Here is a 22,978-nt window from a genome sequence, read left to right as displayed (position 1 = left end):
GTGAATGGATTCAGTTATTTCCACTGAGAGGTAAATGCGGTCTGTCTACCCACCATGCAGCAATCAATGAGAAACTCCATGAAGAGTTTCATTAGCCCCCTCTTGCTGGTTTTACCATGGGAGAATGCAGCCTGGCTCTTGGTTACAAATATTACACATTTACATCAATTACTTAAGATGAAGTTATTTGGCTGTTAAAACTATTTGACAATTGTCTTCTGGTACCAATTGTTACACACGTTTAGCATGAGTCTACAAAGAAAACACCAAATCCATTGCATGTTTCATATACATATTTATATATATTTCATGTACAAAGTTACATTCTGAACCCCAAGGATTCAATAGAAATAAATACTGAAATAACTACACTGCTATATGAGCTTTCTTGCTCACAGAAAAGCCTTGAGTTTTAACAGACAGCAAGTTGAACGCTGTAGTATCCATCTCAGATTACAGAGGCAAGTAAAATTCAGCGTAAAGTGTCTAACAGACAAAACTGTCAAATTACAGACCATAAAATGTTTAAAATAGGTTTAAAAGGTTGAGAAATGTGCAACAAAATTAATAAAGGAAACTTAATTTTTGTTAGAGGCTGGGAAAGACATTTAGTGTATAGAAAAATGCTCTGAGGTGCAACATATGTTGTTAGAATATGGCATAACCCTGTTAGAAAAAATATTTAACTTCCACATAGAGCTGTATTTTATTATTATTATTTTTTTTTTAACTGTGTCTCATTTTACAGACAAGGGTCACTTACAAGACCCCAGGTCAACAGGGTCACTTACAAGAGTGCTAAATCAAGTTTAATCCTTTGGTAACTTTTATAATACTCACATGGAAATAAATATTCAGTTACACACCATTTTAAAGACATATGTTCTTTAGAACAGTTAGTATAATAAAACAGTTTTAACATTTGTTTGTTACGAAGGCAGCCTATGATAAAGTGTCTACACTCTGCCAGCTCTATCTGATCCAACGCAGGAAGACCTTTACAAGAAATGAACAATACAGCAGCTTATATAAGTCATTTTACCTTTACCATGCAAACACACTTATCCAGACAAGTAATGTGCTGCATATTTTGTGCTCGAAATGTTTTCAAACTATTAACAAGCTGTAGCTATCAAGAAATTGATTCCTTTTTATAGGACGTTTAAACCACAAAGTCTGTGATGCATAAACACATTCTTGAGATTTAGGATTTTTAGGAGTTTGTCATCTTGATGCATGGGGTTTTACGTGCTTTACCCACCCTTCAAAGTGATCTGGAATTTATAAATCCCAGTGCATTGTGAGGAGAAGAAGTATGCCCTTAACCTACTGTTCCTTAGAACAGGGGATAAATTTTAAAATGAATAATGCAGAGTAGTGTGCAACCCCCTCCTCTACACCCACAGTTGTACTGTAGTGACAGGCCATGTTTCCTTTAAAACCCCTCCACTATTGGACACAAACACTTCTGTCTCTGCAGCCATTTTTGCAAGAGCTGGTCCACTGAAGTGACTAGAATGGCACAGTGTACCAGACACATTTGATTTGGCAAAAAAGACTAGGGATGCACTTGCCAGACACATCTGCTCTATTTGACAGCAGTGAAGCAGTTCAGAGAAACTGTTAATAATTACAAATAAAATGCTATACAAGACTTAAGGAACAGAATTGTGCGTTCTTTCTGAGAATACATGAAAGTGAAAATCCACTGGCGCATAAAGCTCATAGAATGTTTTCCTAATAGCCAATAAGTTAAACTTAAAAGGAAAGATGGCAGGAGGAGCAATAAAACTAGTTGTAGTGATGGTTGCATTACTGTTAAAGTTTAGTCAGCATTTTTCTCAGACACCAGTTTCATGAGATATAACTCAAATGTGCTTGAAGTTCAGCATACAAATCCAAATATATATATATATATATTTATTTTTAAATAGGTCTTTCTTATAACAATGTTTAAGACCGTCTGATTTTATGTACTTGTATTTTTTTTAAAGTTCCCAGATTTCATATTTAAGCCAAAGCAATTCAAGATTGATTGTAAAAATGAAAATTTGGAAAGTGATTTGTGAATAACACTCATCACATTTGGCATTCTGGAGAGAAAATACACTACCAAGATATTAGGCATTTTAATAAGGATTTTTACTACATAGCCTATGTCCTAAATACATATTTACGAGAGTGGAACAGTTGTGTACAAAATATGCTGTTTAAAAAGTATTTATACATATAAATCTAACCAATAGACCTGAATGGAGTTTTTCTGGTTTATCAGATATGATATGCCTTTGAAAAAAGCTGCCTAAATATATATTTACACAATAGACCTCAGCTAAATGTGTTTTTAAAAAATTAAGAAAAATATATAAACACGTTTGCCTGATACACCAGAACTGCTCCTATTGCATAAAAATGTTTAGGCAGTTTTAAAAAACGTTTGTCTATATTTATTCCTTTGAAACTGTTCCATTCTGTCACTTAAACAGATTGCTCAGACAGTCCCAGTCTTTTCGGGATACGTGCTGAATGTTCAGATTTTTAAAAATGTCTATTGTTCAGAGACTAAATTAAGGAACAAACTGGCTAAGTGTTATACATTTTACAGAAATTATATAGAAAGTGTTCAACTCAGTTTTGATACCAACTCAGGAAATTCAAAGCAAAAGGAAGACACTCAATCCTGAACTCACTCTATTGTGGTTAAAAAAATATATGGTGAGTAGACAGAATGTCCGCCTTGATATTGGACTCTCCTGGCTTCTGTCAGTTAACTCGATCTTAATGTTACTTAATCTGTTAATGTGTTTTTCTTTTCTCTAAATAACATAGTATTTCACTACCTAAAGAGGGGTATGAAACAATTATGTGTTTTTTGCCTAATTATAGAACTGAAAGTTCCTTTGCAATTTCATTTGGGCAGAATGTATTTTCTTTTTTGTCAGTCAGTTCTTTTGCTCTGTTTGAGGTCTTTAACCTCCATAACAGTTACTCATGAGTTTGACTAGCTAGGCAGAGAAGATTGCTCTAGGGTCTAAGAAAAGATATATGGATTTAAGTCATGAAGAAAATAAATGTATCCCCTGCTCAAGGATTTTACAACTTTTCAGTTTTATAATCATCCCAATGTCTAAGTGTCCTTTGGAAATTACTGAGACGTTGCCAATTGACAAGGAAAAAGCGAGAAGACTGTTCTCCAAACTGTTCGTTATTGAGGGTAGCAGTTCTCAAACTTTAGAGTTCTTCAGCAGTCAAACATGAAATTTTATTTAAATATTTTATTTAAGTTCTTCTATACAATCCCCTCTTCCCCCAGAAGTTTTGATGAAAACCACAAACAAAACTGTATACACTATATAAACACGATTTGTCAGGTTTGAAAATAAAAGTTAAAATTTACAATTCACTTTAGCCCTCACTGAATGTATACATGAATCTTGATAATTCATCTGATATTAGTTTGTCAATGTTATAATACACTGGGAATAACTTTGCTGTTTCACTCAATATGTCGTGCAGATAAATTAATCTCAGCTGTAATGAAGTTTAACTCAATTAGTGATAGAGAGTGACACTAGCAAAAGAAGTGAACTACATAAGATTGTTGTGGTACAGTAAGCTCTCTGGATTGCTTACCAGTGGTCACCAGTCTTGAGAAAGGAAACACTTTGATTTCTTCATTATACTGATCTTACCTATGTAACACTGGTGCAGTAAAACAGCACAAGCTAATTCCTGTATTGTTAAGGTCTGACAGATTTGCGATATAAAGTTAAACAGCAAACAAATGCTTCAACACCATGTAGTGAAACAGATTCTGCAAAAATAAAAAACCAAAAAACATGCAGAAGCCTTTTCTCAGCCTCCAGCTGCTTTAGTGGGTTCACTCATTGCCATACATTACTTGCCACACTATTAGGTGACTCCTCTCAGCTTTGGCTACAGAAGGTTCAAGTTGCAGAGCTTCTCCAGGAAGTTCAGATTCCTCACCTTCATCACCTGAGAAACGACAACTTAGATTCAGCTGAACATACCAATGAAAATACATTGGTATTAGCACTATACACCAGGAAGGGTCAGTGTAGTAACGGGCAAGAATACGCAATAAAAGACAGCTGCCATCCGCCCCTAGAGCAGCAGCAGATTCAAAACCCTTAACAAAAAACTAAGTTAGCAAGCTGGAAACTTGCACTACAAATATTCCACAACATTGCATTTTAAAGACCATATTTATTAATACTAGCCCTAGCTTAAATTAATTGTAACTTATAAATGTTACATTTATTTTCTGAGAATCTAAGGTTTGATGCTAGGGTACATAAAGCAAAATAGAAAAGGGACACAATGTTTACCCTGCATATCATCCAAGTGGAAGTGTTGACATGAGTGGGATTGCAACAGGGAGGAAGAGCTTGCAGACATACTTTTATAATTTTGGCCGGAGGGGGCAAGGGATTGTACATTAACTGTTTTGTAATGGTTACACCTATTAACTCTTACGCTTCTCATTCATGTATTTCTTTCCTAAAGCAAAGGCTTTTTGATTAAGTAAACCCGTGTTTATATGGTCAGTTTGGATGAGCTATTACCAGCAGGAGAGTGAGTTTGTGTGTGTATGGGGGTGGGGGGGATGTGAGAAAACCTGGATTTGTGCAGGAAATAGCCCAACTTGATTGTCATGCACATTGTGTAAAGAGTTGTCACTTTGGATGGGCTATCACCAGCAGGAGAGTGAATTTGTGTGGGGGGGTGGAGGGTGAGAAAACCTGGATTTGTGCTGGAAATGGCCCACCTGATGATCACTTTAGATAAGCTATTACCAGCAGGACAGTGGGGTGGGAATAGGTATTGTTTCATATTCTCTGTGTATATATAAAGCCTGCTGCAGTTTCCACGATATGCATCTGAGGAAGTGAGCTGTAGCTCACGAAAGCTTATGCTCTAATAAATTGGTTAGTCTCTAAGGTGCCACAAGTACTCCTTTTCTATATGGTAAATGTATACCAAGTCCATACAGGTGGGATCAATGCAAGAGTGTTACCAGAACAGGAACCGTTACAAGCTTCTATATGAAAAAAGGGCAAGCATAGATCTGAACTGATTTTTTTTTTCTTATAAAAGGAAAATTTTAAGATTTCTGGACAAAGACTCATGTAATCTTTAAAAATCAGGTTTATTAAAAGGTAAATTAAGCCAAGGGCACATGCTCCAGCAATGTAAGATATTAACACAAAAGCACTTAATGCCTTCTTGTCAAAGTAGTCCAAGAAATACAGGAACATGGACTAGGGCTTGAAAAATGGGGATTGAATGAATATTTGTATGCAGATTGCATTAGTCTTGACAAAGATTTGACTAAAATCTTTTCACTTTATCTATCTCTTCTCCACAGCCCGATTTCAAATGTATCACTGACTTACTTGCCCATTAATGAAAATGAGAAGACTTCTGCCACTCCCCAAATAAAGTCCTGTTTGTCCTATCTTCGGTAGTGTAGATGTTAAACAGCTGTTGGGTTTTATCCCAAAGGTGGCTGCATTTCAGAAGTGGTGAGTGAAGAGATTCCTGGATAGTTAATATATGAGCTACAGTGTATCTAAATGTATGAAAGCATTCTGAAATCCTTCTGGATGAAAGGCACTAAGACTAATATAACTCATTTTCAGAAAGAACATGGTTACAGTTACAGTTCAGTCTTCTATTAAATCCATACAGGGCTAATATTTATCCAAACATATTCAGATAACAGAAACTTTCCTAAATTACTGTCCCCTTCCTTAGAAGCATCATAACAGATTTAGGTTTTAAACAGAAAAACAGATCAAGCCATTAACTCTATCATAAAGCACCTTTACTGCATTATACAAAGGTAATGAAAACACATTTTGCAAGATCCAACTTCTTACCCATCCTGAAGTCAATATATCCCTCTCCTCCACTTATCACCAACATAGATTTTAAGGGAGTTTGGCTGAAGAATTCTTGGGCAGATTTATCACCTGATAGTTCTGCTCCACCACTGTTGGCTGGGCAAACAACTTGACCTGTATTTCAGAAAAAGACATGGTTTTTATTCAGCACCTTGAATATGAAATATCTTCAAAGTAACTGATTAGGGATGAATAGCGCTGTGGCTTTGCTAGACATATATTTTATGGCCAACCATACATTCAGCTACTCTCGGCCTTGATGCGAGACCCCATTAGCAAGAGACAGAATGCTGGCCATGCTAAGATTATCCCCTAACTCTTTAAAGAGATGTGAGATATACAGGTTACTTACCTGTAACTGGAGGCTCTTTGAGAGGAGTGGCCCCTATCTGTATTTCACATGTAGGTATGTGTGTGTACCATGTGCCTGAGATTGGAAAATCTTGCAAGTAGTGTCTTTTGATCCACACCTGTGCCCTGGAGCTCCTCATACTCAGCACTCAGGGTATAAAGGGAGGAGCGGATGGACCGCTTCTCCAGTAATTTCTCTACCATGAATCCTGTCATGATCTAAAGCAGAGAAGGAGGAGGGCAAGTAGTAGAATACAGATAGGGACCATACATCTCAAAGAACCTCCAGTTACAAATAAGTAACCCTCCATTTCTTCGAGTGCTGGTCTCTGTGTATTTCACATGTGCGACAGGTAAGAGGTAGTCAAATAGGAGGGGGATGCAAGGATGCACACAGTACAGATGTCTGTAATACTGCCATTCCAAAGGCTGCATCTTCAGAAGAGGCTTGGACTAAAGTGTAACGAAGGTGTCGCTGGAACTCCTAGTTGTTGCCTTACAAGTGTCCAGCATTGGCACTGCCTGAAGAGATACCACTGAGGTTGCCTGTGCTCTAAGGGAACGGGCCCTCACCTCATCCCAAGAAGGGAGATGCGCTGATATCAACGGAGTATAAACCAAAACCCACGTAGTCTCTGAGCAGATACCACTTGTTTGCATTCTTGCTCTGTTACAGCAAGTGTCTTGCCATTTTTCTAACTGGTTTCGTACTTTGAGGTAGAACGCTTTGCAAAGAATACTGGTAAGTGAATTGACTGATTTATACGTAACTCTGAAATTACCTTACCGATTAATTTTGAGTGGAGGCAAAGGAATAGCTTTTCTTTATGAAAAGTAGCGTATAGTGGGTCAGCCAGAAGTGCCCACAGTTTGCTCACCCTTTTGGCTGACATGATGGAGAGAAGGAAGACGACCTTCATGGACAGGTGGGACATCGACTACGTGTCCAGTGATTTGGTGAACTGGTCCCGGGATGGCATTCCCCATTGAGTGATGATTTCATTTAGCATTGAATTGTGTATCTCCCACTCATGGTCAGTGGAGAAGTGCTTGCTGAGATTGTCCACCTCTGAGTTTTGTGCACCCGGGACGCATGTGATTCCAGATACACCAGTTCCCTAAGAGGATTGACTCTACGCACAGAAGAGGAGATTTCATCCCTCCTTATTTGTTTATACAGAAGACAGTCATCAAGTTGTCCAACATTATCCGGTCAGGTTAGGATTGTATAAGTGGGAGGAATGCATTGCAGGCTTGTCTGGCTGCTCTTAGTTCCAAAAGACTGATGAGCATTCTGGCCTCTGAAGGTGTCAACGTACCTTGTGTTGTGTGGTCACCCGTGTGGGCTCCCTAGCCTATGAGGGATGCCTCTGTGATTATGATTGTGTCAGATGTGGGAGGAAGGAAAGGGACTTTAGCACACACTTGCCCTGGACTCATCCACCAGGCGAGGAAAGCCCCGACATTGGTGGGGACTGTTACTTCGGTATTCATACTGTCTGTCTAGTAAAAATACCAAAGCCAGGCCATTAGGCAATGGAGATGAAGCCTGCCAAACTGCATTATGCAAGTATAAGAGACCATGTTGCCTAGTAGGGATAGACAGACCTTGACAGTAGTTGGAGGTCTGTGAGTGATGGCTTATCAGGCTGCTCATGGCCTCGAATCTGTCCATAAGGAGACATGCCCTTGCTGAGGTCAAGGCTAGGATCGCTCCTATTAAGTCTATGGTCTGAGAGTCAGTAAATTTCTCCATGTTCATGCAGATTCCCAAAGATGCCAGGAGGCAAAGCAAAGATGAACTTTGCAGCTGGATCTTCCTGTTTGGAGCAAGTCCACGTCTCGGAAGATGGTGTAGCAGTTTTGTCTCATCTGTGCCACCTCCACTGAGAAGACCTTTGTGAAGACCCTGAGTGCTGTTGCCAAACAGGAGTACCTGGAACTGGTTGTGTTCCTGTTCTCCTAGGAATCTAAGAAACCTTCTGTGCCATGGGTGAACATTCACATGAAATTAATCATCTTTCATGCTGAAAGCAACAAACCATCTGTCTTCTTCCAGAGATGAAATTATCAGTGCCAGCATAACTACGCCGAATTTGCAAATAAAAATATTTAGCTGATGCAAGTCAAGAATGGGCCTCCATCTTTTCTTGGGAACTACGAAATATGAAGAGGAGAACTCTTTCCCTTGATGTTGAGGTGGCACTTGCTCTATAGCCCCTCACTCAAGAAAAAAGTGTCCACCTCTTGTCAGAGAATCTCCTCATGAGACTGATCCCTAAGAAAGGGCTGGGAAGGTGTTTTCTGGGGAGGCGGAGAAAGAATCTTGACAGTGTAACCAAAGTGGATCATATCTAGTATCCATTTGTCCATGATTATAGCCCTCCAGTTGTGGGTGGTGGGTGAATAATGCTGAGCAGGGGATAGCATCTGTGATGGTTCGCAACTCCTGAGTGTTCCATCAAAAGTAACCTTTACCGGGTGGCTGACGCTGAGGTGGATGGGGTTGCATATCTTGGTCTTTGCAACTTCTGCCACTTCATATGGGTCAATGACAGAAAGGCTGTGGAAGAAACCTTGGTTTATATACCTGTTTAGGGTAGGTCTTCTTCCAAGCCAGGGTATAAATGCACAGGAAGCACAGGCTTGTCCTGGAGTCTTAAGATATGTAGAAAGACTAGTCTGTCAGAGATTAGTTCGGTCAAACGACACCTTGATGGTGTTCTGGGCAACCCCAAAGAGGGAAGTCACAAATTTATGCCTCATTACTATTGCAGTGGCTATAGCTATAGATGCCACATCAGCTGTGGCTTGAAGTGAAGTTTTTGCCATGAGTCTACCCGCATCGACAAAGGTTTGTAATTGGGCCCTTTTCTCCTGAGAAATTTATCTCTAAGCTCCAAGAACTTTATATAGTTCATAAAAAAAATCATACTTTAGAATCACTGTTTACCAGGCGCAGTTAGTAAGCTGGAGGCTGGTGGATCTGAACACCTTCCTCCTAAGGAGGTCAAGATGTTTAGTGCCTTTGTCCACAGGAGGCATCCTGTTGTTTGGATCTTTCCATAGCTGTTTGTACTACTGGGGAGTTTTGGGTGGTGGTGGTGGGGGGGTGAACACAAATTCTGCCCCTTTTGGAGGGACATATCTCTCAGCTACTTTGGGAGTAGGGGTGTATGATGCAGGTGTGCGCCATATCACCATGGCTCGTTCCACAACAGCCTCATTTACTAGGAAAGCTATGTGGTTTATAATATGTCCAAAAACTTATGCTCTGTGTCATGAGCTTCCTCAAGTGGGATCTAAAGTTCAGTTGCCATCCACTGTGAGAGATTTTGGTATTGCCTGTGGGCATTAGGTGGGGATGGGGTGATTGCTTCATCAGGGGAGGAGGAGGATATGCTTGTCAGTACCCTGGTACCAGTAGATCCAGCTCAATGTCCTCCTCCTCCTCCATATATGCTGGTGGAGTCAGTTGCTGTTGCCTAGGAGAAGAGGGCTGGTGAAACTCTTGCATGGATCCAGGGTGCTGTGTGTAGTGATCCATGGATCCCAACAGGGCCAGTATGATGGTTTGAAGGCTAGTTGAGGGAAGGTGGGGGGTGGCAAGACATCAGGTACCAGCAGTTCCTGGGAGGGTAATCATCTGGTCAAAGAATGGATTCAGGACAGTCTAGAAGCCCTGTCTGGTCCTTTGTGGAGGTAATGGTTTGTCCTGAATATCAGATTCAACTGATGAAATGGTGAGATCCAAGTTCCATCTGTGGTACTGTTGATGCTGGTGGATGGAGACACCAGCTTGTGGACAGAGCAGGAGTGCAGCTCTTGTTCCTCAAGGTGGATTCCTTTTCTGGTGTTGAAATGTCTCTCGGAAGGACCGGACCTGAAAGCAGAGCAAAATTTGGCTATGGGAGGGCGAAGATATCCTCCAGGGAGGTTAACTCTCAGTCCATTCCTGAGCATGAGGGGTCCCAGTAGTCGGTACTGTCGGAACAGGCACATCCGCAGGCTTAGTAGTTGGTGGGTCCTTATGAGATTGGGCTGGTACTGTTGGAGGAAAAGAATCCCATCTGGAGCTCTTGGCTAGTGCTGGTGATTTTTTGGCTTACTAGCTGGTACTGAATTGGTAATATTGGATCTTTGCGGTCAGGAGGATTTAGTGGATCTAAAGTCTTTAGGACCTGAGTACAAGGACTCACCCAATTTGGAAGGAGTCAGGCGGGATCCTTTCTCTTGGGAGCAGATCTGAAAGGGATCTGTTTCTGTGTCAGTATCCATTACTCTCATAAGACGACTGGTCTTTGGTTTTATCAGATCTGGTCTCTGCTTCGGAACTCATGCTTAGAGCAAAGATGCTTGAGGGCTGAGGCTCTCCCCAGCCTGTATCTGACTCAGGTCTCATGGCTTTCTACATAAGTTACTTGCTCTCATCTTACGTGGGCCTGGGGAGAGAAGGAGCAGCAGATACTGCACCTGGAGGAGACGTGGGCCTCCCCCAAGGCAGCAAAGACAGCACTGGTGGTCATCACTGGCAGAGAAGGAGCAAGGCACAGAAAACAATTCTTGAACCCCAGAACTCTGGGCATAGTCCTTCCCGGAAGGAGGGAAATGGAAAGGGTCCCTGAAGTGAGGAAAACTAATTTACACTAATTATAAAGAGATGACCAAAACCACTAAACTCTATAAGCCATTATGTTTACAAATAAAGACCCTGCAAAGTTAGCTTCAGACAGAGAATTCCGACTCAGGCTATGTGGCAATAAAAAGGAACTGGAGAGGCGGTCAGTCTGCACCTCCCTTTATACCCTCAGTACTGAGCCTGGGGAGCTCCAGGGTGCAGGTGTGGACCAAGAGACACTACTTGCAAGATTTTCTGGTCTTGGGTGCACGTGTACCCATCTGTGGAAAACACACAGGAACCAGTGCTCGTAGAATTTTAGCTTCCACCTGAACAGTTTGATTGGACAGACAGAAAAAGATCTCTTTTTAACCGCTCACTTGTCAAACCATGTCTGCTGCTTCCTGACTGGTAGAGCTAAAATGCTGATAGTAAACTTGTTGCTGAACAGGAAAAGAAACGGTTTAAGGCAAACTGGAATACCAGTGAACAAATAGTCTCTTTCTAAGGAACATCTAATCCAAACAGGTTCAGTTTCTCATGAAAGGCTTGAAGCAAAACATGGGTAAAGTATATTTGCATATATCTTGTGTTTTACTCCCCTCATGTTTTAGGGAGAGGAAAAATTGATGCAGGTTACTTGAATTTAGGTATGAATAATTTGTTCAATGTAAATTAAAGAATGCAACAAGTCTAGTTTGGTTACTTGATACTGAAATGTAAAGCTAATTCCTTTTCAGTACAACAGTTAAATCCACTTTCAACAGTGACTTTAGAAAAAGAGCAGAGCAATTGGAATTATTTACGTATCATTAAAGCACTGTCACCTTTTTAAGCAAATAATCTAACTCCTGCCTTCCTGGGGCCAACTCGTCTGTGTATGCACATTCAATATGGGCATGCATCTGGCATTCTAGTTTCTAAAAAAAGTGTGCTTGGCTTTTTGAACCAATATTTTTACAATAGGGGCATTCTCTATCAATTGTGCTTCATTCATACAGAATGTCCCTTGAGGACAGGAACTGGGCTGGCTAGTGCCAAATTCTTACATCACAGCTGTAACCATCTACCAATTCATTTCACTACCTTTTTAATAGCCAACTGCTCAACTCCTCCCTTCTTCACCCCTGCATGGCATCTCCTCCCAGATGAAAGCAAAGCATTTTCTCCACTACCACGCAGACCATTCTCATACCATTAAACAGGATGGGGCTTTCTGAACTGAAATGCTGACCCACTATCTCAGAAGCAAGGTGGTCTCTCTCCAAATGCACTATGGTTTGAAGCCTAGAATCCTAACTCCATTTCTGAATATGGGGTTTTCCCCCTCACATTGACTCTATCTCAACACTGCATCCACAGAGCAAAGATCTAAAAAAGGCAAAACCCCGCATTTTAAAAACAGGAATACAAAGCTTACCAGGTACTGCAACAAAAAACTTAACAGCATCACGGTGCCCATGAAAGCAAAGCTGTGCGTGTGCCATTGAACAATATGGTATGAATGTTCCAGGAGTCACTTTATCACTGTTTTCATCCCCATATACACGTATAACGCTCCCAGGACGGTTTCCAGAGCCTGCTGTTGTTTTATTAGCTGTAAAAGAAAAGAACAAAAATGTTTTCCACTTGAAAATTCAGTCTGTAGAAGTGGTTATTTGTTAAGTAACCTTATGGTACTATCTAAAAGCTAAAGCCAATTCAGATAAAATGGAACAGAAGGGCAGAAATGCCAATTCAGGACAGAGCTGGAAAGAAAAAATAAGACTGCATGCTTGGTTATTTGAAGTACATCACAAAATGGAGTAGGATTCTTATTCGTCTAGCATAATTGTCTTAAGATTTACTTTTTAAAAAACCCTAAATTCGTGAGAGAAAAATATCTTTAATATACAATACATCTAATTGATGTCTCAATGAACACAAATCCTAAATCATTCAAATATATAACTAAATTAAAATGTTAAAGGAAGATTTCCTTAGCATCTGTGATGATAGGGTATCCTATTGCCAGCACAAACCCCACTAAAAATAGTCAGCTGTGGGCATAAAGCAGCTACACCATTATAAACACTGTTTAGTTTTTGCTGGGATGATTTAAAATCTACTGACAGAAAAGTGCTTCTTATTCATGCTAGACAGACAAGCCATCTCCATTCCAAAGACTATCAAAGGGGTGAAAGAAATGTGATTTGTAATGAGACAGTCAACGATGTGGATTAATGACGAAGTTATGAGATATGGTATCAAATTATTTGCTGGAAGAAAAACAAAGTCTGTATGAAAGTTCAGCTGCAACACAGGATGATACACTAAACTGCTGAGCAGATTGGTGGCCATTTAAGCAAACATAAAACTGCTGCAATGCAGTAACTGAGTGGGAAAACATTGAGGAACATACAAAGGGTCAATCTATAGAAGTGGGAAACAGCCTCAAAGTGGCTATTAGAAGCCTGAAAATAGATTTTTGTTCAGGATCTGCACTTACCCCTCAGCCCCAGTAAACGTCCCTGGTGGAGGATTACAGCTAAAGTGAGAAAGGAGGAAAGGGGAAATGGATAGGTATGACAGTAGAGGAGAAGGATTAATGAGAACCTGACACTTTCATATTTGAGTATTTGATAAGACAGCGTTTTAGATTTTAGCTCCTAACATAAGTTAAAAACCTATTTAAAGAAGATTCAATAAAATCAATAAAAGTAATCAAGAACAATATCTTGTTATATGGTTTCAGGATAAATGGTCAATGAAGTCCATGTCACTTTAATGTGATATTTTTATTATTGTTAAGTTACATCATTAAATAGTAAAGTTTCCCCTTTCTCTCTTTTCTTAAATGGACACGATCAAAACTGATGGGCAAAACAATGTATAATTAAACATTGTTTTAATATTTCTTCCTCACCCTGAAAAATCCATCAGCTCTAAAAAGTGACTACTATACGTGCGAGATAAGATGTCCAGCTCATCAACTCACCAACAAGACCAATGGGACTGAGTTTGTTTGTAGTTGTGTATGCATGCAAGCTATGTGGTCTGTTCTTGTAATCAGGAACATTTACAATGGCAGGGTACTGAAATTTACAAAATCCTGCCTACTCATAAGTACAAAGCATGGAGAGAAGCATCATTGTGATCATGAACCAGAACATTATTTAAGCCTAAAATTAAGCCTACCAGCGTTGACAGGATCCTTTTTTAGGTTCACAGTATTGAAAAAGGAAAATCTCCACCAAACTTTTAAAAAACTGACTTTGCTACAAGCTAAGTGCAACTATTTAGTTTTTGGAAGCCTGATTTAACTATTTCAAAACTCGTTATGATTTTAAGTGTTTATGTCTTTGCTCAATACACCCGTGCAATGCATAAAAACCCCAAACAATTACTTAATGGATGATCAATGTAATGGAACAGTATGAGAAACATAATGCATGTGCTCTCAACAAAGGAATTAAAACATGAAGATTTACCACCAGCAAATTTAAAAGAAAGGTCGTCCTCAGGATTATTTACAGTCAAACCTTAAAAACCTTACACAGTAGGATGTTTATCACCACAATTGATACTATATTTAAAGTTGCCAGCTTTTCCTTTCAGAAACCTTTCTTCAAGCATTTTCTGTTATTAAAAGCTTTGATCCAAATTGAATCAATGAAGTCTCTAGCAGGGAGCTTTTTTTTGTCAAAATTTTAGGGAATGAATTTAAATAGATGTTTGGGTTTCAAGACAATATTGTCATTCATAGCACTTGAATTAACAGTGGTTTATCTCTTGAGGGAGGGAGGGGAAGGGGGAAAAGGAGAGGAGGTTGGTAGTTCTATTAGCCTTTATAAAGGCTAACTGCTTTTCCTAGAATGCAAGTATTTCATTTTTAAATGTCCCACCAGCATATGGCAAAAGCTCAACTTTTTTTTTTTTTTTAAAACGTACAGACTTTTTGAATAACCAGTGGCTGAATTTTACCCACCAACTATTTGAAGAATGTGGTTACAACTCATATACCTTTGTGCAACACCTTTAAAAGCAGCTCAGTTTCACCCTGTCTAGTCACAGACACCAAGGAGACATTATCCATTATGTGATGGATTCTGAGAAAACAAGGATATTTTACTTGTGCTCACTATACCCTTACTGCCAAAATAAGCTTTAAAATGTGAATTTAGAGCTCAAGGGATGTGCCAAATTGTCATGACTGAAGTTGAAATCCTCTTTTCGCAAGCGGTGTATCATAGGTAGCGCTGTCAAACTTACACAGATCACTGCCCACATTCTTTAAGGGTACAAGTCCCAGTGTCCATCCAATCCCTGGCATTCCAAGAGGGCCTTTGGGATGAAGTGTTTTATACGGAGAGATGTCTGCTAGGAGATGGACCAGATGGTACCAATCCATTTTATGCAAGCTAAAAAGCTCTCGGATATTTACTAACCTGGAGCAGATTCAAACCTGGAGATAAGTGTAGCTATATCCTTTACCAAACCCGTGGATAACACTTCCTATTTTAGTCTTATTTCTACAGTACTTTCACCGACTGTTTTTGGTATTCAGATACAGACATTCATTCACATTTTACTTACTTTCTGTTAATGGAATGGAGATGATGACACCATTTCCTGTCCCCACCCACAAACGATTACAAGACACCATAAGAGCTGTGATTCTCACAAATGAGAACCCTAGTTTTCCAGTACCTAAAAACAAACAAACGCTTTAGTAAAAATTCTGGGCACCAATAATAATCACCTGGATTTCTAGGGAGCTCAGAGCATTTCATAACTTCAACATCCATGTGAGATGAGGGGAATGTCCCCATTTTACACAGAACCAAGCATAATGGTTGTGTCCAAAGTCACACTGAATCTAGAGAGGAAACTCATGTGGGCCAATTTCCAGGCCTGTGCTCTAGTCTAATCTTGATTCTGTAAGGAATAAAATACTATACTGATAAACAGTTAATTTTAAAGAATGTTATGATTTTTTAATGCTGCACGTTACAGTAAAATGCTTCTGGGCTTACGAGGCAAATGCAATGACCTACCCAAAACAAGGGATTTAACTTAAAGACAAGTTCAAAGACCTCTGACACCATATTTTTCCTGGCTAGCTAAAAAACAATACTGTTTTTTGAGGGGAGGGAGCGAAGGGGATGATAAAACAGAAGTAAATCTCAAAGACTAATATTAAGGGTACAAGTCCCAGTATCTGGGGAAAAAATGGTAGCAAAATCAGAAAACAGGTATTCAGTTTTATGAGACGCAAATATATATCTGAAGTTTTGTCTCAGTATTCTCCCCCATAAGTGCATGGCAACTTTTCTCCCACATTTACAGGCTGCAAAATCTCAGGGGCTTCATACACTTCTTCCCACTACCATCCTGTCTTCCTAAACAGTTCTAAATTCCCAATGGTTGTCCGCAGTGTCCTTAAGATCAGGAGATTGAACCAAAAGGACCACGATTCTCTATAGTCAGTATTAGACTGTTTGACTAGTGACAGCAGAATCAGATATGTTGGGGAAGTTAAATTCCATGCCACCATAGGCTTTTGATGTCCTGTTTTAAGTTTCTTCTTTGGTTGAGACAAGCTCCATGGTAGATAAAAAGAGATTCAAGTAGCAACAGGAATGAAAAAAACACTATGGTTAATTTTATTAGTCAGCAACTTACCTAGCATTTTGCTTACATAGGGTTCAATGTCCACATCTTGTAGGTGCTGATATGTGTGCGCGTGATAAAGTCGGAGCGTGGAATCCAAACGAATAGAGACCCACACCCCATCACCCACCCAGGCCAGCTGTCTCACTTGGCTCTCTTTCCTTGGGTGTGCATCAAATGATTTCTATGGAAGATTATACTTTGAATTAGATTGATCATGAAAAAGACAAGATAATTTCTTCTCAGCCAGATGTTATAAATATTGGTAACTTTTCCGATAAGCTACTAACCTTGCCTTGAGTGTGTTTTGTTAAGGCTTGGCATAGTGTTGCCTCACAACATACATCTCTACAGTCATTTGCTATTACATCCCTATTTATGAGCCACTATGATCTACCAACCCTTCTCGCTAGAGAGAGAGAGCGAGCACGCAAGACAGAGAGAGATCATATATATATTTATATTTTTGTAATTAGGTTCGCTAGTACAGTTTGAGACATTTGCCTAAAAATTATCTGGCTCTTTCCACTGCAATCCTGTCCTCTTGTGTACAATTAAATCAGGGGTAGGCAACCTATGGCACGCGAGCTGATTTTCAGTGGCACTCATACTGCCCGGGTCTGGGGGGACTCTGCATTTTAATTTAATTTTAAATGAAGCTTCTTAAACATTTTAAAAACCTGATTTACTTTACATACAACAATAGTTTAGTTATAGATTACAGACTTATAGAAAGAGACCTTCTAAAAACGCTCATGTATTACTGGCATACGAAACCTTAAATTAGAGTGAATAAATGAAGACTCGGCACACCACTTCTGAAAGGCTGCCGACCCCTGAATTAAATAAATATAACATCCCAAACAATCCTGGAACTACAAGATGCATGCCAAACCGCAACAATAAGCATTCAGATGAGGCTGCATCAATTCCTTCTGTCTTCACTTCCTTTTCCCATATATTGCCTAATAGATCGCAAGATGCTCTGAGCAAGGATCTTGGCCAAGATTTCCAGAGTGATTAGTGATTTTCGGAGCCCAACTTGAGACACTTTAAAGAAACCTGGTTTTCCAGAGGCGCTGAGCGCTCAGCCTCTAAAAATCAAGATCCTTTAGTGTGGTCTCAAGTTAGGCACCCAAAAACTAAAGCACCTAAAATCCCTAGTCACTTATGCTGGCTATTTCCTGTATAAGAAACATGCCATGTACATGTAGGGCACTGCAGAAACAGCAGCTTAGACCTCTAGATAAATTTTAACTTTGCTTGATCTGGATGCCAAACGCTCTCCTAACAACAACAAGTTAAAAAAAATCCATCCCCCAGAAATAAAGGTATGGAAAGCCAAATCCTAGAAGAGGCTGCTGATGGATGGGGGAAGACCACAAAACGCAGTGTATTGTGCACTCCCCCTCTAGGCACTGCAGAAGCTGGTTGGTTACCAGGTTTTATTTCATAGGATCTGTTCAGGAAGAGGAGGGGTTGATGCACAGATTCCACAAAAATTGATGTATTAATTTCAAATCACTTTTAAAAACAGATGTGGGGTAAGTTTGATACTCAAAGCAAAAAAGCTGCTTTTTAAAAACCACAATGTGAAATATTAACATTGAATTTTAGAAGATATTTGATTAATTTCTCTCCAAAAAGATAATTTGTTAATGATAGCTTGTTTCTGTGCTGATGAACAATGTCTTCTCAGGGTTCATGAATAAAACTGGAGGTGGGAGGAGGGTGTTTAGACAAAAAGACAATGGCAAAAATTAATTGTACTTTAACTAAAGACTGTTTTAACTTGCCTCTATTTTCATGGCCTTTGGTTGAACAACATAGATTTTGTTCCTGTAGCCACACCAGACTTTATCATGTACAACAGTCATGCATCGGATGGAGTGATGAGGTCGGCCAAGGTCTAAGAGGTGATAGTTTGTCAAGTCCCACTGACCATCTTTAAAACAAACAGGAATAATTCATTGAGGTTAATTTGCATGCATATTTGCTTTTAAAATGGTACATCTCTACTTTTAGAAGAGTAAAAACGAGGAGTCCTTGTGGGGTCTTAGAGACTAACAAATTTGTGCATAAGCTTTTGTGGGCTAAAACCTACTTCATCTGAAACCTTTTAGAAGAGTGTTATTCACATTAAGTTATGATAGACATGTATTTAAAAAGTCAATTCAAATTCAGAGTTATAATTTCCATTAAACTGAAACAATTAAGTGTGGGACTGTTATTGTCTAAGGAAATAAGTGCAATTTTTGTTCTTACAGAATGTGATTGTAGATAGTGACTCAGTCAAAGTATGCCAAAGCATTTTAAAAAGCAGTTAGATACTACTAAATGCATTGCTTGGATAGGCATACAACAGCTACAATGAGCACTGAAGTACACATAGCACTGAATATTAGCTGTTTGAGTATGGAAATGCTGGCCAGTGCACTAAGGTTATCCCCTATGTTGTCTAAAGTGTGTTATGACTTCTTTAAATGCTGCCTACTATCTGTATGCCGCTTTTTTTTTTTTTTTTTAAATAGCACACACGACATCACTCACCATTAACTGGAGTTCTCCTCTAGGTTAATCTCCTCCAAAGATCATCATTCTTTGACATATACCTGAGATCCTTCAAGGACCCTGTAGCCATTGGAATTTTAGGTATCTAAAGTAAGAGTATCAGTATCAAGCCAGTTGAGCCTTTCCCTGTATTTGCGTCAGTGCTGCATGCCTGCTTAATTCTGTTAGAAGCTGATCACAAGGATCCAAAGCACCACAAAGAAGATAGCAAATAAGCAAGGAACCTGTGGTGATGATCCAACAGGAGAATTCCAATTACTGGTAAGTAACAACCCCCATCTCTCCTATTTGAGATCTCCCATACAGAACCTTACTCAGAAGATGGAGAAACAGTGCCTGTTGAGGAATGGTAGGGCTGAAAATATTGAATACAGATTTTCAGAATCAATATTATTAGAAAGAGGTTAATGCTGGCAGCCATGACCAACCACAAATGCTCACAAAGAGGCAGGGGTATATTGTGTATCTTGTAGACATGACTAGTTCTGCTTTGATAATTAAGTAGCTTGTGCTACACAGCTTGCATATAGAGACTTCCCCAGCTCTCCCATCTTCTGCCCAAAATATGAATGAGTTTTTAAGAACAACCAACCAGAAGGACAGTGGATTGGTTTCTGTAGAATTCAGAATAAGCCCTCATTTTCCTCAAATGCCATTAATAAGAACAATGTTATTTTTATGGAAAAATAATTGATGGGACAAGACTTTTCTGGCCAACATAATGGCCAGAAAAAAGAAAAAAAAAGGCTATCCTGCTAGAAGTAAGTCTCACAAATACGCAAAGAGCCTGGAAGACTATACTAAAGTTGTATGGAGGATATAAATCAATGCGAATGTTTTAAGGAAAAGAGTGGAGAACAAGAGGAAAAACCTGATCCCACCAAGGGCCTGCAACTAAAAATAGACCTCTATGACAGACAGACCAGTTATGAATTGTTATGGAGATTACTTACAGCTCTGGATTATGTATTTGAAACATTTGCAGCAATGTTAAACCTAGAGAGGAAGATACAAGCTTGATGAAATGAGACTGGATAATAAAAAGCCTCCAGAAATTCATGAGACAAGGACAACTTCCAGTTAGAAGACTTCTGATTTCTTTGATTTCAAAGGGAAATATATTAACTCCCAGAGTGTTTTTTTTTAGTGCTGATATGGTGCAAAAGTCTTCTGAACTGATGGATGGTTTCTACCATTTGAAGTTAACAGAAAAGGTATTGCAGAACAAGTCAGAATGCTGGCCTTTACATGGCTAAGGATTCAAGGCAGAAAATATATAACAACCTTCAAAAAGTCTTAACTTTGGACACAAGTGACAGTAAAAAACTATCCTATATTTATGACCTGATATATCAGCACTGACACAAGACAGAAATAAGCAACAATCTCACTGCTCAGAGGTGGGAAGAAGAGTGACAACATAAAATATGGATTATTGACAAGAACTAGATACAGCTACACAGTGTGGCCAGGATCAATAGATAAGCAAGATTTAATATATACAGTTCTCCAAAGTATAGTGGGGGCCTAAATATGACAAACCCTGTTTTCAAGAAAGGGCATTAAGCATTCTATGACAAACAAGTCTCCGAAGGCCAGCCTCAACACCACAATACCCAACTAAGGGAAAGCAAACCAAGCTAATGTTAAGTTTATCTTTTAAAAGCAAGCAGAACTTGAAGTAGAGACAGGCATGAGTGAAACTAACATGGAGTTCAGACGACCCAGCTGACTGAAAAAATCTGTACTGAAGGGGTGCGTAACAATGATGGAGATACAGGCAGAGGATCGACTGGCTTAATGCATGCACTTTACTTACTGTACCTATAATTCAAAATTTCAATTACTCCACAGTCCTGGAGGCAGCTCAAAAGAACTTCAGAGTGAGGATCCATGGTGGTGATTCCAAGTAGGAGAACTTCTTAGCTATCTACTAGAAAGAAAGGGAGAACAGGGAAATTCCTAATTACTGTAAAATAAGTTTGCCTGAACATATCTAATGCTACACTTCATCAACCAAAATGCTAACAGATTAGTTACACAAAACATTAAAGAGACTGGAAATGCTTGTTGTATTAACACTGTTTGCAAAAATCAGATAATTCAGTGCATTCATTTTCAAAGAAAAATATTTACTAATGATACATTTTATTTACTCAGTTTCTATCATGAGCTATTTCTGTATGGTCACTGATTCTGTTCAGTTCAGCAGATCGTTCAGCAGAATGTTCAAGATCGTTCAGCAGAATGCTTACCAACTCCTCTGTGAAATATGGCTAATGTTCCATCAGCTAGTGCAACTAACACTATTCCTTTTACATGTCTGGGAAAAGAAAGGAGGTAAAGGTATCTCATTAGCATTTAATTCATATTATCAATATAAAAATCTAAATAGGATATTTTACAGTAAATATAATTTCTTACAGTTCAGCATAATTTTATAAATGAAATTCACATTTGCTCCTAAATATATAGTTTTCTGATTTTTAGAAAATGGTTGATTGAACAGAAGGGGCTGTAATACACACAGGCTGAAAACTGAAAATTGATAGTAACAATACATTAGCTAAAAAATACGTAGGACACATCTCTAGGAAAATTATAATAGTTTCCTCTTTATACGAGTCCCCAAAACCTGGAAATACCCTTGATATTTCAGTATCCATAAAATCCCCTTTACTTCCCCTGCTCCCCACTATGCTGACTTAACCCACCTCTCCATCATCTTCCCCAAAAGAATAAATAAATTTAGTTTTTTTAACTACTGTCTCAATGAACTCAGAGTGGAAATTTAAGTAATCTATAATTACGGTTTACTTTAAATTAGCAAAATTTACAAAACATTATTTCAGGCAACTTACACAATACTGAGAATAGAATCTTTAAGTTTAATGGCATGAACACATTTCCTCCACTGGGCCACTGAAGAATGAACATACAAGCTGCAAGGACATAATCGGGATGAATTAAACATGAATACTTCAAGACCACGTTAATATCTCAGAGACAATACAATAGTTTTAATCAATTTTGGCCAGGGTAAAGCTTTAACTAGGGAAAAAAACCTCACTGATAACTGCAGCATTGCTAGGCTGCCCAAAACATTACTAAACATCTATCCACAGAGCCTGTAACTGGGATAGTAAATGATCCTAGTGATCTGACATTCAGCACTACAGAACCCTCAGATAGTACCATATTTCTTTCAATAAAAAAAGGCTTTTCTAGAGAGACGTGTCAGATAACGGTTTAATTTTGTTCTGAAAAAGATATATTTGTTAAACTCCTACAATATATAGTACAGTATATTACACTGCAGAACAATACATTCCCTATGTTCTATAATGCCAAGGCACACTGAAAGGTACTACTGCAGCTTTGGTTCAGAATATTCTTCCTTGCTTTCTTCTTAATTTAGTAGTTTTATAATTAGCATTTTCTTACCATCCATTCTGTGCTCCAAGCCACATTGTAGGTAAAAGGCTGCTCATTTTCTGTGCTTCTTCTCTCACTAGATCTTGCTCATTTGGCAATTCTACCACATCTTTACACAAGTCTGACTCACTACTGAGAAAAATGGTAAAATGATAAAAAATACTCTGAACAAATGCACAGACTGCTCAGACTATAACCCAGATACCAAATTCAAATCTGTTAAATGTTTAAATATCCAGTGTATTAGAAGTATATCTAAAGCAGAGTAAGAATCCCATTAAGTATACCAATCGTACGAATGAAATGAACACCTTTTTAGAGTCAATTATTTCATGAGGATATCTACTTTTTACAAGGAATGAGAAATTGCATTCAGCCCCATTATTCTGCTCCCATACATACACACACCAGGCGGAAGCTCATG

General features: G+C 38.9%; 1 protein-coding gene across 5 annotated transcripts in view; it reads right to left on the bottom strand.

Moving 5' to 3' along the window:
• Window positions 1–275: 275 nt before the first annotated feature.
• The window catches only part of SPAG9 (sperm associated antigen 9), a 106,443-nt gene continuing 83,740 nt past the window's right edge, over window positions 276–22,978 (bottom strand). For 2 of the 5 annotated variants that reach the window (XM_073310894.1, XM_073310898.1), the window contains 10 exons: window positions 22,564–22,686; window positions 21,981–22,061; window positions 21,375–21,442; window positions 18,345–18,493; window positions 16,561–16,732; window positions 15,472–15,585; window positions 13,385–13,423; window positions 12,317–12,493; window positions 5,904–6,041; window positions 276–3,996 (listed from right to left, as the gene is read on the bottom strand). In XM_073310894.1, the coding sequence (XP_073166995.1) occupies window positions 3,881–3,996; window positions 5,904–6,041; window positions 12,317–12,493; window positions 13,385–13,423; window positions 15,472–15,585; window positions 16,561–16,732; window positions 18,345–18,493; window positions 21,375–21,442; window positions 21,981–22,061; window positions 22,564–22,686 (1,177 nt within the window). In that variant the 3' untranslated portion in view covers window positions 276–3,880. The remainder of the gene's footprint in view (window positions 3,997–5,903; window positions 6,042–12,316; window positions 12,494–13,384; window positions 13,424–15,471; window positions 15,586–16,560; window positions 16,733–18,344; window positions 18,494–21,374; window positions 21,443–21,980; window positions 22,062–22,563; window positions 22,687–22,978) is intronic. The other 3 variants (XM_073310897.1, XM_073310899.1, XM_073310895.1) reach the window with 2 other exon arrangements.

The sequence above is a fragment of the Lepidochelys kempii genome, chromosome 14, assembly GCF_965140265.1.
Source record: "Lepidochelys kempii isolate rLepKem1 chromosome 14, rLepKem1.hap2, whole genome shotgun sequence".
NCBI lineage: Eukaryota > Metazoa > Chordata > Testudines > Cheloniidae > Lepidochelys > Lepidochelys kempii.
The sequence above is the reverse complement of the archived record's forward strand: the minus strand, read 5'-3'. Positions and strand labels throughout refer to the sequence as shown.